The 16,348-nt window shown below is 41.2% G+C and overlaps 1 protein-coding gene across 3 annotated transcripts in view; it reads left to right on the forward strand.

Annotated features, from left to right (window-relative positions):
* The window catches only part of ARSB (arylsulfatase B), a 74,803-nt gene that overhangs the window by 37,589 nt on the left and 20,866 nt on the right, over window positions 1-16,348 (forward strand). For 2 of the 3 annotated variants that reach the window (XM_033009188.2, XM_042804921.1), the window contains exon 6: window positions 8,569-8,639. In XM_033009188.2, coding sequence (XP_032865079.2) covers window positions 8,569-8,639 — 71 coding nt within the window. Of the gene's footprint in view, window positions 1-8,568; window positions 8,640-8,730; window positions 8,776-16,348 lie in introns of those variants that run through there. The other variant, XM_042804920.1, reaches the window with a different exon arrangement.

Here is a 16,348-nt window from a genome sequence, read left to right on the forward strand (position 1 = left end):
GGACTCTAATCCTGAGCCTACTATTTTATATGTGTGTAATCAAAAGGAAAAAGGTTATAAATTCATAACTTTGATTTAGATATTCAAAAGAATATATGGGACAACACAGATACTCTCAGAAGTCACAAAAATATTGGATCCATTCCAGTATCTGATATCTGTCTATAAATGATCAGTGATAATCATTGAAATGATATAGAAATTAGATATAGAAATTAGATATAAATTTTGAAATCCTAAGTGTAAATTCTGAAATCCTAGGCCAGAAAGAACTTTATGTCATGATTTTAAGATGACTGGTGGTCCAAATTATGAATTGCACTAACATTACACAAATTAATATTAAGTTCTTGTAGTAAATATAAGTGCTGAAAACCACACATGTATCCAACTGTTCATTTCATGCCCCCTCTACTTAATTTTGATTTGAAGAATCAGAAAACGGTTAATGGTTAGGAGCAAATGGCGTGAAAAGATAAAGTTCAGGAACACATGTTTCTTGTGGACAAAAATACCTTCTTTTGCATTCTTTTTAGCTAGCTATACTTCAGGTTTCTTTCATACAATGCATGAAACTGAGGAAACACAGTGTTCTTGTTCTCCTTGTTTGAACTTCTTTTTTTAGGTAAAAGGTTGCATGCTATTTAAAAGCTCTTTGACAGGGACTTTGAACTCAAAGTTTTATCTTCTCTTTCCAAATTGATCTGCTGACCTAGTAGTGTAGGAACACTGCAACGCTGTATCAATGAGAGAGCTAAAAGAAGAGAAACATGATTTTATTTAAAATAGAAACTGAAATAAAGCAGTTTGTTTGTTGAATAAAGCAGTTGTGCTCTCTCTCACAGTCTGTCACTCTCACTCACCAGGAGGTGTGTGTCTCAGAAGTCTGCCCAGCAGCCAGGCACCAGGGCAGGGGTTTTCAAGCCATCCATCTGGCAGCCAGGCACCATGGTGCTTGTGACCAGATGTTAGGAGGCCCGGGATCTGTTGCGACGGTGCAGAGGCCCAGGGATGCCAGCTGTGAAGTCCTTTTAGCATCTTCTGTGTTCTTCTTAGGTTGGTTACTAGGTTGGTAACCATGCACAGGTTCTGGTTATGCCTTTTTGTACACTTCTGGTGCTGCTTCTCTGCCCTGTCCCACCTCTGTGAGTCACCAGGTGCCATCAGTGCTTTGTCTCCAGATGTCCCTGTCCTGTGAAACTGGCCTGGGTATGTTGGGGCCTTGCTGACCTGCTAATTTGGATGAAGTTAACACAGGCCGTTATGAGACCCTTTCCGCTGCTGTGTGTTTATGCTGTTGTCTCCACATGCAGATCTTCCCAGTCTTTCTCTGTTCATACCAATCTTGGCCTTTCTGCTACAGTTTTCTACAGTAAAAGATAGTAGGCCCCCAAAAAACTTTTGCGTGCAGAATTTTGTTGAAGCATATCTTTAAACCAGTAGTTCCTAAACTTTATTTTCCTCCAAGTACCTTTGGAATGAAATTTAACTTTCCTTTTAATGGCTCTCATTTATTTTTGAAAATAACTTAGGATAGTATCACCGTACCAACCCAATTTTGGATATCCGTCAGACCATTCCGATCCCAGGTATAAACCTTCTACATAAATCACAGTAAATTGCACTTTTCTAATACCTTAGATCACTATGGGTAACACTACAATATAGCTGGAACCTCTAAAACCATGTACATATTAGAAATTATTTCTGAAAATACAGTGATATTATCACTAATATATTTTACAAAAGTAGTAATTCAGAATACAAAGAAAAAATAATAGAAAACAATACTAAAATTCAACTAATCAAGGCATCTAAACTGTACTGAATGTTTCCAAGCAAGTATCTCAAAAGGCACTTGTGTTTCTAAGAAACATCTGTTCTCCAGATGTTCTCTACTCTATTGAAATTGAGACACTAGGCAAAATAATTCTCCTTATGTAGAAATTTGCCCTGATTGATACATTGCTTTGATATATTTTGGTTTTCAGTACTGAATATCTAGTATGTTTGTGCTCAGAAAGAGGATTTTACTGTTGACGTGGTTTAGACCCAGAGGGTAACTAAGCTGCTCACTCCCTCCCTCCCCCATCAGAAATGGGGGGGATGGGAAGGGCAAAATATGAAGCAGGAATGGCTTGAAGAATCCATCTAAGGACCAGGAGGAGTAGGTCACTCATTATGGTTACAGGCAAAAGACAGACTCCTTAGGGGAAAAAAAGAGAAAGCATCATTTTAATTCAAATGCTAACAAGACAACACTTAACAGACAAGGTGGGGACAGTGAGAAGTGCTACCACATCCAAAACCACCTTCCCCCACCCCTCCCTTCTCCCCAGCTCAGCGCTGCTCCCCATCTCTCTGCCTCCCCCCCAGCAGCGCAGGGGGCAGGGGATGGGGGTCACAGCCAGCTCGCCGCTCCTTCCCCCTCGGGAGCTGGGGTGAACGCCGCACACCCCTCCCCTGCTCCACGGGGCTCCCCTCTCACTGCAGACAGTTCCCCACGAACCTTCTCCGGCGTGAGGCCTCCCCACGGGCCGCAGCCGTTCCCGTGCTGCTCCGGCGTGGGTCCCCCCCGCGTGCTGCCGTCCTCCCAGCGCCCAGCCACAACCGCGGGGACCGCTTCTCGCTTCAGGGCCCCGGCCTCCTTTAAACGCAGCCGCCTGTCCTGGGGTGGCTTTCTCCTCAGGCCACTGGCCGGCCCCTGCTCCGCTGCGGACCTCCATGGGTGCTGGGCGGGCAGCCCTGTCCTCTCGCCGCGGGATACAGGGGTCTCTGCTCCGGCACACCTCCCCCACGTCCTCCCCCTTCCTTCTGCTGACCTGGGTGTCCGTCCTTCTCTCAATTCCTCCTCACACGTCCCCATCCCTCTCTCAGCTTCCCCTTCTTAAATAAGTGAAGGCAGAGGAGCAGCTGATTTCCTCGGCCCTGGCCAGAGGTGGGTCCGACTTGGAGCCAGGAGAGCTTTCAAGATGCTTCTCACAGGGGGCACTGCTGTAGCCCCCTCCCCCACTACCAGAAAACCACGACACAAAACCCAGCACAACTGTGCATTAACAGAAAAATGGAAAACCAAATGGTAGAGCACATGAAGCAGTACGATAGGCACTGAGAGAGATTCGGGATAAAATTGTAGAACTATAGAATGGTTTGGGTTAGAAGGGATCTTCAGGATCATCTTGTTCCAACCCCCCTGCCCCGGGCAGGGCCCCCTTCCCCCAGCCCAGGGTGCTCCCAGCCCCGTCCAGCCTGGCCTTGAACCCTTCCAGGGAGGGGGCATCCACAGCTTCTCTGGGCAACCTGTGCCAGGGCCTCACCACCCTCACAGGAAAAAATTTCTTCCTAATATCTAAATCTACCCTCTCTCAGTTTAAAATTGTTACCCCTTTTCCTATCACTACATGCCCTAGTAAAAAGTTCCTCTCTGGCTTTCTTGTAGGCCCCCTTTAAGCACTGGAAGGCCACTACAAGATCTCCCAAGAAGTGGGTTATATTTCCTTTTCTCCAGTCAGTGGTCTGGCATAACACTTCCCCTCATTGGCTCCTCTATCACTTGGAGAAGTGTCATCAATGCATTCCAGGAACCTCCTGGATTGTTTGTGCCCTGCTGTGCTGTCCCTCCAACAGATATCAGTGTGGCTAAAGTTCCCCCATGAGGACCAGGGCTTGTGAACATGAGGCTGGTCCTATCTGTCTGTAGAGGGCCTCATCCGTTTGGTCTTCCTGGTCAGGAGGCCTGTAGCAGACCTTCACTATAATGTCACTTGTCCCTGCCTTCCCTTTAATCCTGACCCATAAGCTCTCAGTCAGCTCCTCACCCACCCCCAGGCAGAGCTCTATGCATTCCAGCTGGCCGCTGGCATAGAGGGTGACCCCCCCCCTTGTTTCCCCTGCCTGTCCTTCCCAAAGAGCCGGTATCCTTCCATTCCAACACGCCAGTCATAAGAGCCATCCCACCATGTTCCCACAATGCCAATAAGATCATAGCTCTTCAGGCATGCGCATGTCTCTAACTCCTCGTGTTTATTCTCCGTGCTACCTGCATTGCGTAGAGGCATTTAAAGCCAGCATAAAGCTGATTTACTGGCTGGAATTCCTTTGTGCTGCTCTTCAGGTGCTCTGCTGCTGACCTGTGATCACTCTCCAGGCTCTGGGCATCCATTGATGGCACTGGCAACAAACTGGTAGAAGTGGAATGGATCAAAGTTCCCCTCCCATGGCAACTTCAGTTTAAAGCCCTCTTCACCAGCTCATCAAGCCTGTGACCAAAAATGCTCTTCGCCTTCTCTGACAGAAGGACCCCATCAACTCCCAGTAGACCGGGTTTCTCAAAGTGAGTCCTGTGATCTAAGTAGCTGAAACCCTGGCTGTGGCACCAGTCCCATAACCAATTGTTGATTCACTAGATTCAACTGGCCCTTTCAAACCCCTTGACCAAGAGGACTGATGAAAAAACTACCTGCATTCCAGAGTCCCTCACTGCCACTCCCAAGGCTCTGTAATCCTTCTTGATACTCCTCAGACTTCTCCTGGTTGTATCACTGGTGCCCACACGAAACAACAGGAGCTGATAATAGCTGACTGTGTGACGCTCAGTGGTCTCTTGGTGACATCCCTGATTTGAGCCCCCAGTAGGCAGCACACCTCTATAGAGTGTGTCAGGTCTGTAGATGGTATCTCTGTACCTCTTAGAAGAGAGTTGCCTACTACTGTCACCCATTGCCTTTTCTTAGTTGTGCTGGTTGTTCTACAGGGAGCAAGACTGGGCTGCCTTACTCTGCTCCAGTGTCTGTCCTGATGTGACAGGTCTTTCCTCTTCAGCCTGCAGAGTGGTGAAGTAGTTCTGCAAGCGCACCTCAGGCTTCGGGAGAAGTCTCTTCTTCCTGCAGGTCCTTGCTGTTACAAGCTTCCATTCTTCTTCATTATCGGCCCCCTTCCCTTCCTTGTGTTTTTGGCTGTTTGGCTGTGGGTCTACTGCAGGCTGCACTGGGAGTCAGCTGTCCAGCTCCTCCTCAGCCTCCCTGATGCTACGCAGCCTTCCCACCGCCTCCTGCAGCCCAGCACCGCTGCGGGTTGTCCTCCCCTTGGGTACAGCTTCTGCAGGCGGCTCTGCAGCCCATCCCTGCCCCGGAGAAGGGTCTGGGCACTCCCTGCAGCCTAAGCCCCACACTGTGGCCTCCCCCTCCAGCAGCCCCATCTGGGTGGAGGCATCGGCCGCCGCTGGGGTGGAGGGTGTGCACCCCCCAGCTGGGGCTGCAGCCTTTGCTCTCAGACAAGGTCCCACCATCCTGCCCTGAGGGGCAGGTCAGATGGGTGCCCCTCAGCCTGTGCAGATGGTCACAGAATGGCACCCTGCAGTCAAAATAACTAATATTTCTTTAAAGCTTGTTAGCAAGCATAGGCTTTCGTGTTTTACTCATACATTTTGCAGGGCAAGTTTCAGTTTTATGTTTTTGTAATGTTGAAAATATCAGAATTGACTAGTTGAAGTAAATGAAGCAAGATCAGCTTGAATTCTTGTGTACCAAAAGGTTACATTCATTTTAGGAATTAAATTCCTCTTTGAAAAAACGTTTCACTGTTGTGGTATAAATTAATGCGGAAGACAGAGCAATTTAAAGCTGAGAGTAAGTAATGTTTATTTCTAGCATATCTGAATATAATTCCTTTAGAAAAGCATGCACAGATATGACCCAGAGAAATACAGTATTTTGGCAAGGTTATAAAGGGTCAGATTTTGCTGAGTGACACTGAGGATGTTTTTGTGCAAGGTAAACATATTTACCCTGAAAAACCTTGGATTACTTCCCAAGGCCGCCTTCTGCCTATTTAATGACAAAAAAAAAAGTGAAAGATCGCATGTAGAGGTTTGTTTTCATTCACTAAGGAGTAATAGGTCCTTCTGTATGTTTTAAAAACTTTGCAAAGCAGAAGATAGAGCAAAGTTCTCAGCATAAGCTATCTGATTCTTATACCAACTCTGAAGTTAGTCCATATGCTTTTATCAAGATTTTCTTAGTGGAATTTTTTGGAAAACAATACCTTTTAACTGCTTAATTAAATAGCCAGACAGACACAATAGAATAATAACCAGACAAAAGAAAAAGTTCATTATTTTTAGGGAGAGGAGCAATGCATTAGAATATTGGAGTCTAAAAATAAATATTCTACAATTAGAGCATTATAAGATATTGTTACACTGGAAGATATTAAAATGCAAAGGCAGGATTCTCTAGAGAATCTTACTGCTTTCTTACTCTATCTCTGTTGGCTAGACTATATTCCTGATGCAAAACAGGCTTCGCAGAACATCTGCCAAGGTGAATCTGTTGTTGAGGCTGTGTCTTTTGAGGGGACTAAGGTCAGCACGGAGCTCCATAAATGGGAAGGAGGACCCAGTTTAGGCACAGGGAAAGGGAACTCTGCTACAAGTGTAAATTTTCTACTTCTTGTCCCCAGGACGTTGTTTCTGTCTTCTTGATGTCCTTTTCTGTCAGCCAGCTGCTTTCTTCAATGTATAATACCATCTTCTTTTCTCTGACTATCATTTTGTGAATAATACATGCTGGTTATAAACCTCTTTGTTGTGTGCAACAGAATTACTGGAATAACACCCAAACTGAACAAGCAGTTCAATAAGAGTTAATAGTGCTGCAGAGCTTAATGCAGTATTGCTGTAAGCTTCAGGGGGTATATCTCATGATTATATATAAAACATATTTCCAAGTTACTAATACCAATATTCTGTCTCAGAAAAAAAAAAATGGATTCAATGAAAATGACTACATCATGAAAGACTTAAATTAATGAAGGTGTAATCTTTATAGTTTGTGTTCTACCAGCTGTTCAGCAAAGTTCATAGGCATGTGTAGTGTACAGTATCCACCCTCCAGATTAAAAGCCATAAAGGAAATTACCTTTCATGATATGATAGTAATACTAGTCTGCTCGAACAGAATGAATACCCCATTTCTGACTTTCTACCTACCGTGGTACTGTATGAATATTGGATGTATAAACAGGAGAAGCACATAAGAGTAAGTTACTTCTTGCTTCTATATTTGACCCTGGTGGAAGATATTAGGTTACTTAGCATAATTCTGGTGTTTGCTTTCTTTACAAAGGACACTGAAAAATGTAGATACAGCTCAGAAACCACAAAATAAGAATATCTCTCCAAGCAGTTACTGGAGAGTCACTCATACGCTATAAATTTGCATCCTAGTTTAACTTGTGCTAACTGGTTCATGTTACTGTTACCTGTGAACAGGTGGTGAAAGGAACACTTGACCATAGCTGTAAACGGAGCAGCTAGAGACAGTATAAGATAAAATTTGGTTAAACAAGGCCGGACATTCTTTGGTTAAGTGTGTGACTGCTATAGAGATAAGGGTTTGGGGCAGGGAGTCAACCTTTCACACATATTTTGGGAAAAACATTTTTGTGGCAGTTTTATATATATGGAATTGCTAACACTGTAGGTTAATTATTGTGCTTTCTCTGTACTAATTTCAAGGCTGTATTATCTGAACACGTTTAATCTTTCATCCAATTCTCCTTAATTTTGTACTGATTAAAAATGTGTAGCATCCAGAAATGGTTTTAGAAATGGAATAGAACAATATAAATTTTAATTAATTGTTACTGAAAATTTTAAATTATAGGTGCATATTATTTAATTACAAATTTTACATATTAAAACAACAGTAATTTTTGAGATTTCCACTAAGTTTTTTATTACCTGATTTTTTCATTCTTCATGTCAAGTGGTTTAGGGGCCATGGTTGAATTTTTGAGTCTGAAATGAAGCTCCTTAACAAAAAATGAAAACAATTTAAGTTATTTGGAAGTTTCTAAAAAGATGTCTTTCGGTTCACTGTCAAATAATAAAGTATTATTGTGTATTATTTTTGTATGATGTAGCCAAGGTTCTTTCTAGTTATGTCTTCCTACTCATGTAGGGAGTAAATTTCTTTTATTTATAAGGAGTAAATTTCTTTTACTCAGTTTTTTAGGCCTGAGATTGACTTAACTCAGAAAGTTTACGGGTGAGTTCAGAGGCTCATTCCACACCATCCCTATGTAGCCAATAGCTAGAAAAAGAGGGATGATTTTTTTTTTTCCACAAGAAAGTTCAGAGTACCTAAATAATTCTTGTGACCTCCATTACAAATTGAAGGTGATTTTTTGAGAGGTAGACAATGCCTCTAGTGTTTTTTGAGGCACCCAGCCAAAACACTTTCAGTATTCATTCAGGTAGGCAGAGAGCATAGCAGGTACCATGCCAACTTATGCTGCAAAATTTGACTTTTAAAGTTGATTACTGTAAAGCCCTGCTTTGGTAAATTTATGAATAATCCCAGTCAACACCAGTGAAGACTGGGGAGACTGTTAGGGGCAAAAGTTGTTGCTACTAGTCTGGAGAAGAAGGTTCAGATTAAAGTTGGTAGCAGTTTATGGTTATAAGCTTATTCTGTATTAGGATGACAAAAAGCCTTAAGATAAAACATGCAAAATCCTAATGAGCTGTAGAAGGAAATTAATATTTTCTTTTGAAATCTCTCCTAGTGAAGGAAGACCTTCCCCCAGAGTGGAACTACTGCATAACATAGACCCCATGTTTGTGGATGACTTCCCATGTGAGTATGCTACTGATTGTTCACAACTTATTAAACACAGTTTATCTTCTGAACACTCCTTGTTTTCCTTAACTGAAGTATTTCCCTCTAGGTGAAACAAAATAGAGCAGGATGACTTCTGTTTTTAAGTAAATGTCATCACCCATGTGCTGTAAATACTAAATCATGACCAACACACTCCTCCTGTTTCAGAGAGCTCTGAAGCATGGCTGAGTAATGAATAAAGTACTCTGGGACATGGAAATGTTGAGGAGTAGCCATTTTCATGAGGTGAACTGGGAGGTACATTGCCAAAAAACCCTACAAACCTCAGTCTTCAGTGCTCCAGGTTGGCAGGTAGCTCCCAATGAACTGCTCGCCCTAACGCATCTTGATACATCTATATAATATGACCTTGCAAATGGAAAACTTAAGTTTGTGAGAAGCTGAGAAGTTCCAAGCGTTGTGATCGCTTTTGTTCCATAATCACGAGTTGGATCTTTAATGCCATAGTCATGTGAATTGGAGCTTAAGTTTGCCAAATCTATAGCTTTTTAAGCACCATCTGTTTTATGATTCAATATTATTAGTTTGCTAAGCCCTACAAACTTTTCAAGTGGAGATTTTTTTCATACAGAACATTGGAACAGTTCCTTTCTAATGTTTTTATAGTGTTTCTGTATTTCATTAAATAAAGAAATAAATCCAGCCAGCGGAAGAGTAGTGCAGTGGGGACAGTGATCTATTGCCTGCAAGACATACATGTTGTGCTGTAGTAAGCAGATGGAAAGGGGTAAGGTGGCTTTCTGCAACACACATCTGGCTCTATGATGCTTTTCTCAGAAGGAGGAACATCGTGCCTATCTAGTGCTGGCTGGACAGCACTGCTTGCAGATCGTTCCTATACACTGACAGACTAAGGTGTAGCTGCTCTGACTTCCCTTTAAAGGGTGCTCAATGAGTCGTAGCATTCCTGTACAATGTTATGCCCTGATGTGATGTTCTCAGGTGTACTTCACAGACCATCTTTTCCTTGTGGGAACTGCTGTGATCGTGATCAGTGGAAGTGTTTGAATAGACAAACTCCTGGTGTAAATAGAAGGGGGACGAGCAGAGGAGGTTTTGGGGAGCCTAAGCTCGGGAAATACTTCCCCAGATTGCTTCCGTGATGCCATACTCTGATAGTACTTCACTGTTTGCTACATACAGCATGCCCTTACGTTTTGGGTGCATTTGTGTGAGATGTGGGCAGGGAGCAGGACGGGTGAGCAGAAGTTGTAGTAAGTGGAACTTTTATGCTGGATGAGATGTGATGTTTAAGCATCACGAACAGAGGAAGGGGCATGTGTGCTTGTAAATTTACAATGCTTTTATGAACCTTTCAAAAATGGAATTATTAAAACCAAAAATGTAACTCTTCACTCACATGTCCTTATGCGCCATATAGGGTTTCCCTGTCTCTTCTCAGCAAAGGCTTATAATTCTGGCAAGTTACTTTGTGCTACCTGTTTTACTTTCTCCCTTAATAGCACTTTTATTTGGGAACGGGTAGAGGTGACCTCCAAATTAGTATACCTTACATTTTTCCTAGTTTTGATTTTATGATACTATTCTTAAAGGGTTTGACAGTAATTGTATTTCTGATAGGTTTTACAAGTTGTATCACTGTTTTGCATGACAAAATATACATTAAACTGTGATTTTTCAGATCATTGTCCTTTTAATTAATATACTATTTCTAATGCAACAGAGCACGTTAATTCTTGTCCACTGTGGGGGACAAGAAATCCATCTTTCTTTGTACTTCAACTATTGTCGTAACGTGCTCTTTCTTATAAGTGAACTGGAAGTTGGAATGGTTTTGTGCTTTGCCGGATGGGTCATTGTATTATTTATGATTCTGTTTTTGAACCAGCTAGTGACATTATGCTTTGTCATATAAGAATTAAAATTTCTATTTAGCAATCTGAGTTATTAGGAGTAACTGCATATGTGTGTAACTCAGCTAATTTTTACTTAGCATCTGTTTTTCATTTTTGCAAACTGAGTAATAAGTTTAGAACTAATATCCAGATAAATTATGTTGGTGTCTTTATTATGGATAGATTAGGGAGACACAAAGCTTGGAATATGTAAGTACTTTCATATTTTCTGCAATTGTGTCTCTCTTCATGTTTTTTTTTTAAAAAAAGCATCTTAAAATAAACTGCCCATACAATCTTCCTATCACCAAGGTGATAAATTTTGTGTCACTCTGGAGTCTTACTCTTTCCTTGACTGTTTTTTGTTTCCTTGTCCTAACTGTTCTGAGATCAGAGTACTCTTTTGCTTACAGTGCTAGAATATATATATATATATATATATATATATATGTATGTTTTACTGGGTTCTTTCTTACCTCCTGTGTAGTCTTTGACCTTCTTTCTGTCCATTTTGCCCTTGTCCTAGTCCACTTAAAAAATCACATCACCTAAATAATCTTCTGTCACATGATGTATTCATATTATACTTTATTTCTGGTAGAAATTTTATTAGAAAGTAAAATAATGACTAGAAGATACAGGCTAGCCAAAGCTTTGTATTTGTAGTGTGCTGTGGAAGAGCAAAGAGGAAATTAAATTTCAAGATAGTGTTAAACATAACCAAAAAAACTTTCAGGATGTTGTGGATAATCAGGTGAGTTCTGATCACATTATTATTAAGGAAGACACTGCAATGTTGTAGCGGTGCATACATAGGGCATTAAGTTATTGTTGTACTTGCACGCAGTGCAGGTTCAGTGCTCCTGAACTCTTGAGTGCTCTTGCATATAATGTATACATTCTTTCAGCATAGTATTTTTATTTAATAGATGCGTTTATCTTCATCTCTGAATAAACTGATACTGTGTAGTTTTAGTAGTGTGAATGATGGGATGTCTCGTGTAATTAATTTTTTCTTTACTGAAGTAGGAAAATTGAGCTTTGTTCTATTCAGATTTTTTGCACCAAAATAAGCATTCCTTCAGGGGAGAATTTGTGCAAAAGACATTAATTAATTTAGTGTCAACTCAACTGTTACAGCCAAGTATTCAACAGAATGTTAAATTAAAGGTAGGACATGCTGTCTTGATTACAGAACTAACTACATCTTTGCTACTGTGGTCTGTTAGAACTGACCTTGACCTACATGTTTACCGCTTGTGGGGTAACATCATACAGCTTTTCAAGTTCTCAGACTGAGCACTGGTTTCTAACCTCTGGGCATCAGCCAGGGTTACTCCAGCAGATGTGATGAACCTACTGATCAGCATCTACTTAACCCTTTTTCAGGAACTCATGCTCAGTGGTAAATACTATAGTTCTACGGTAGTCTTGGGTCAAAGTACTGTGCTTCTCCCCTGTTGTTAATACTAAACAGCATAAGAGGGAAACCACTGTAAACTAGTTTGTCTGCAGTTTCATTTTACAAAAAAATGCTGACAGGTCTTATTTCACCGATTTTTTCAAAGTAATTGTCTTCTCTCTCAGAAGGCAGACTTCATTCAAATATAAACCTTTCCAGTGATCTGAAACATACAGCAATATTTTAGACTGCAATTCCACATTTGTTGTCTTCAGTGCTAATAATGGGGTTCCTGTCCCTGACTGCAAACTTTGCACGCAGGCTCCCTCTGACCTCTGGCAGCCCAGTGGAATGGTCAGTGTTAAAAACAATATTTTCTCTCAATTAACTGATCTGTTTTACAGTGCAGACCTACAACACTTGGGGTGGTGTAAAAGATGAGTCAGTGGAGTGAAAAAACAGGGTGGGATCTCCCAAAGCTAGAAGGAGGAGGATGTGGGTTGTGGTCTTTGTAGTGAAGCCAGTCTGGTGGTGAGCTAGTGCCAAGATGGCCAGCCTGTCCTCTCCCTTTCTCCCATCCTTTCCTCCTTCTCTTGGGTTGGATCTGGAAATCACATGGCAGCAAGATGAGTCTTCTGCCCGATCAGACTTCAGACTGTTCTGGGTGGCATGAGGAAAGAGCAGGAAAGATTTCTACCACATCAGCCAGCTGAACCAACTTGCCCTGTAGCTGTATGACTGGGAGCCGTGGGGGAACGTGTGGTTGGTGGCAGATGGAGGGACCGCCCGCAGGACCCAGCAGTTAAGATCGGCTCAGGCCACCCGGGAACCTCAGCCAGTGGCAGTAGTTTCATGGAGTTTAAGCTAGTGTGGGTTGCTGCTGCTACCAAAGAGGAAATCCTGCCTCCCATAGTGCCTCACCATCGCTCTCCTCTCTCGCGGGTCACCAAAACCACTCACAGAGTCAAGATATGAACCAAGTCAGGATATTGGTTCAGATTTTAATAACCCTTCTATTTTTTTTTTTTTTTATTTGATGTATGTTGTATAGCCAAGAGCTCATTTTAGCACAATAGATGGGACTAGAAGGAATTTCGGGGAACAGGTGAGACTGAGTCTGTTGTCTCTGAAATTAAACCCTGAAGTTTCCGTTTCATATGTGGTAAAATGATGCCGCAGGCTTCTGCTGTGGGTATGCTTTGCTTCTTTCCCTCCCCACTCCCAGCCACATGCTCCTGATGCTTATTTTGCACCCATTCTGGCACTCCTCAGATACCTCCGTGGTCAGATCTAACTTGCTAGCCGGGTTTTCCTCTGTCAGGTAGGTTGAATCTGCTCATTGAAGGGGCTGATGGATGCCGGAGGCAGTGCAAGGTTGCGGTGAGGAGTGCTGTGCACTTGGAAGTGGGGAGGCAGAGGGAGACCCGACCCTCCTTGTGCTCTCTGGCTGCTCCTGAAGCCAGAGCCCCAGGGGGAAGCAGTGGGGAACCACACCTGGTTGGACCTCACTGTGCTAAACCCGCCTGGTGAGCTCTGCAGATGCAGCTGGACCCAGACCCCTCAGAGGTGGTTGCTCCTCACCCGCCTTGCTAAAAGCCATCGCTTTTGTCTTTCTGGTTGTTTCTTCATCATTCCGTTGATTATTGTCAAAAGTGATGAATATATGTCTCAGTTGCTGGGTCTCAGTGTAGGCTTGTAATTTGTTACAGAGTTTGCAATTACGTAAAAGCAGGACATTGGTATGAAAGATCTACTGTCTTCCAGGTTTGGGTCTGAAACATTCACATTTTCTGTTGGTTTTAAGAGTTTGGTAGTAAAATAGGAAAATTAAAAACAGAAAGCTAAAAATATGTTGAAACAGAGTATAATTTTCTCTGTAATGTATAGGTTAAGAAAGTACAAATAAAATGCATAAAGTAACTTAAAATTTGCATAAATCAAAAACCACATTTACATACACTGGAAGGAAAAAGAAACAAAATCGCTTTGCCCCATTTTTGTGACTTTGTCTTTAAAAAAAGAAAAGCCAAGCTGTTGATGGTTTGGCAGCTGTGTGGGTGACGTCAGCTATTCCATTGTAAAAGATCTGTTTTCTTTTAGACAGCCTTATGGCATTTCATCAAGTTTTGGTGATTCAGCTGAATTAAAAACCAACTGGATTTAAGTCTAAATTCCCCTAACTGCTAAACCAAACATATTTCTGACCACACAGTCATAGCTAGATGGCCCGTCTTGAAGCAGTATTGAAACTTTATATCCCACAGAAGGCAATTTTATTTTGAGAATCAGGACTAAATGACACGGTGAAAGGAAATGTACCCTTTAATTCAGAGTTGTTAATCAGAATCTGTCAGTACACACTGTATTATTTTTTAATCTGACTTGCTAAGTTTATTAATGAATATAGTGGATTTCACAAAATCTTGTAGACTACATGTATAACACCTCTTTCTCTTCAAAAGGATTTTAATTTCTTTAAATTGGAAAAAGTTATTCAAAATACATATGTTGTTGGGTGGGGCTGTTTTTGGCTGAAAAAACTTTTACCTTCGTTTAAAATTCCAGACTAAACCATAAACTAAAACTTCAAAGGCATAATAAAATTGTAGACTACTAATTGTAGTCAATTTATTTTGAAGATATCTATTCATAGAGGCAGACATCCAAGACAGAGAACTTGTAAAAACATTTTGTGATTTTTCTCCAAACTTTTATTTGCCTTGAGCAAAATTAATCAAACTTTACATTGCTATCCTCAACATTTGAAAAAAGGCATTACCTCATATATTGCACTATTAATTGCCAAAATAAATGATTGCTTGTGAGGGGCTAGATGTGCTATATGCAGAATGAACATAAGATATATTACAGTAGAGAAACCATTTCAGTTCTGGGACTGATGTATCATTTATGGGTATTAAAATTGCATTGTAATAGCTGTAGCGTTATATATTATAACTGTACATATACTAAAATGATTCATCTTGATTAAGGAATAGACACTCTAGTTTCCTTCAGGCCCCACTTATTACTTATTTTGCCCAGGTGAAAGATGATTCCTGAGACTTTACAGTCCAGAAGTGATTTCTTCCCCAGCTTTCTTATTGATGTCCTAGCTGGTTTAGAATTATTAAAAAAAAAAAAAAAAAAAAAAAAAGTGAAAAAACAATCCCTGATAATGGAGTTAATCTGTCTCAGCAGGAGATGTAGATACACATGAATGAGTGTGCTGTGTGAGATTCAAATGGGATAAATATATTCCATGTCTGTGCCAGGCTAAGACCTGGAATCCACTCTTGGAGTCAAAACTGTGCAGGAAAATGACCAGTATGGTTAGCTGACCAAGCTTATGTAGTGACAGCTGGAATGGGAAGAAGGCAGATATGTTCTTTGCTTCTCCGAATTCCCATTTCTCTGCAAAATTACGCCTATGCATGCTGACCATCTGGACTCTGTCATTTTTTTATTAGAAGAAAGTAATGAATTGCAGTGACCCCCTATAAGTCAGGAGTTGCGACTCTCATCATGCAGTGTGTTTCATGCTGGTCTGGCAGTTTTGGGCAGAGCTCAGCTCCAATCCCTAATGGGAAGCCACCATTCCATCCAGCTCTGCTGCCATTCACATCAGAGATAAGTGGTGGGGTTTTTTGGCTGTTGGCTATATGAAGTTTCTGGGGTGTAGCCCTTGCTGACAGGAAGTTTGGCCTGTGGTTATATGTTGCCTTGGCTCTTGGCCCACCTGCATTTTGGTGTGAACCATCCATCACTGCAGTATTCAATACTAAGTGTACTGAAACTGCATGTTTGGTGAGCCTCATAAGTACTAATCCCCATGTTTCCTTTGGGATGTAGATAATATTTTTTAGAATTTCGAAATACTAAGTCACTTGATAAAGTGTCTAATGCCAGTATCACGACTGGAATCCAGAAATCCCTCAGTACTGCTTTTTTATGCCTCATTATATCCCATACCTATTTGAACATAACACTAACATTTTATATTTTTGCCTGGGTCTTAACATAAATGTTAGATTACATTTTTCAAATGAAATATCTCTTGGCTGGAAACCTGTAAAGTTTTAATTGTGCATAGGATCTCAGAGTCAGATTATACACTGTTCAGTTCTCTTTACCTTGAACACTGATACCTTACGGTGATGCAAGTGGGGTTTGGATGTTACACATGTAAGACAATCTCAATATGTCTTTTGATGCCTTCAATAATTCATAAATACTATTCCATTCAGTTTAAATCTGTTGCCATAAAAAAATGAGATTTTGAATTTTTTTTTTATTATTTTTCCATCAAAAGTGAAAGTTGAGCATTTCCTTTTACTGCTTCTCATTTTGTGAAGTTTGACCTTATAGGCTGTATTAATAAGTTTGCTCTTATTTAGAATAACTTT

The sequence above is a fragment of the Tyto alba genome, unplaced genomic scaffold, assembly GCF_018691265.1.
Source record: "Tyto alba isolate M040663 unplaced genomic scaffold, T.alba_DEE_v4.0 Super-Scaffold_42, whole genome shotgun sequence".
Taxonomy (NCBI): Eukaryota; Metazoa; Chordata; class Aves; order Strigiformes; family Tytonidae; genus Tyto; species Tyto alba.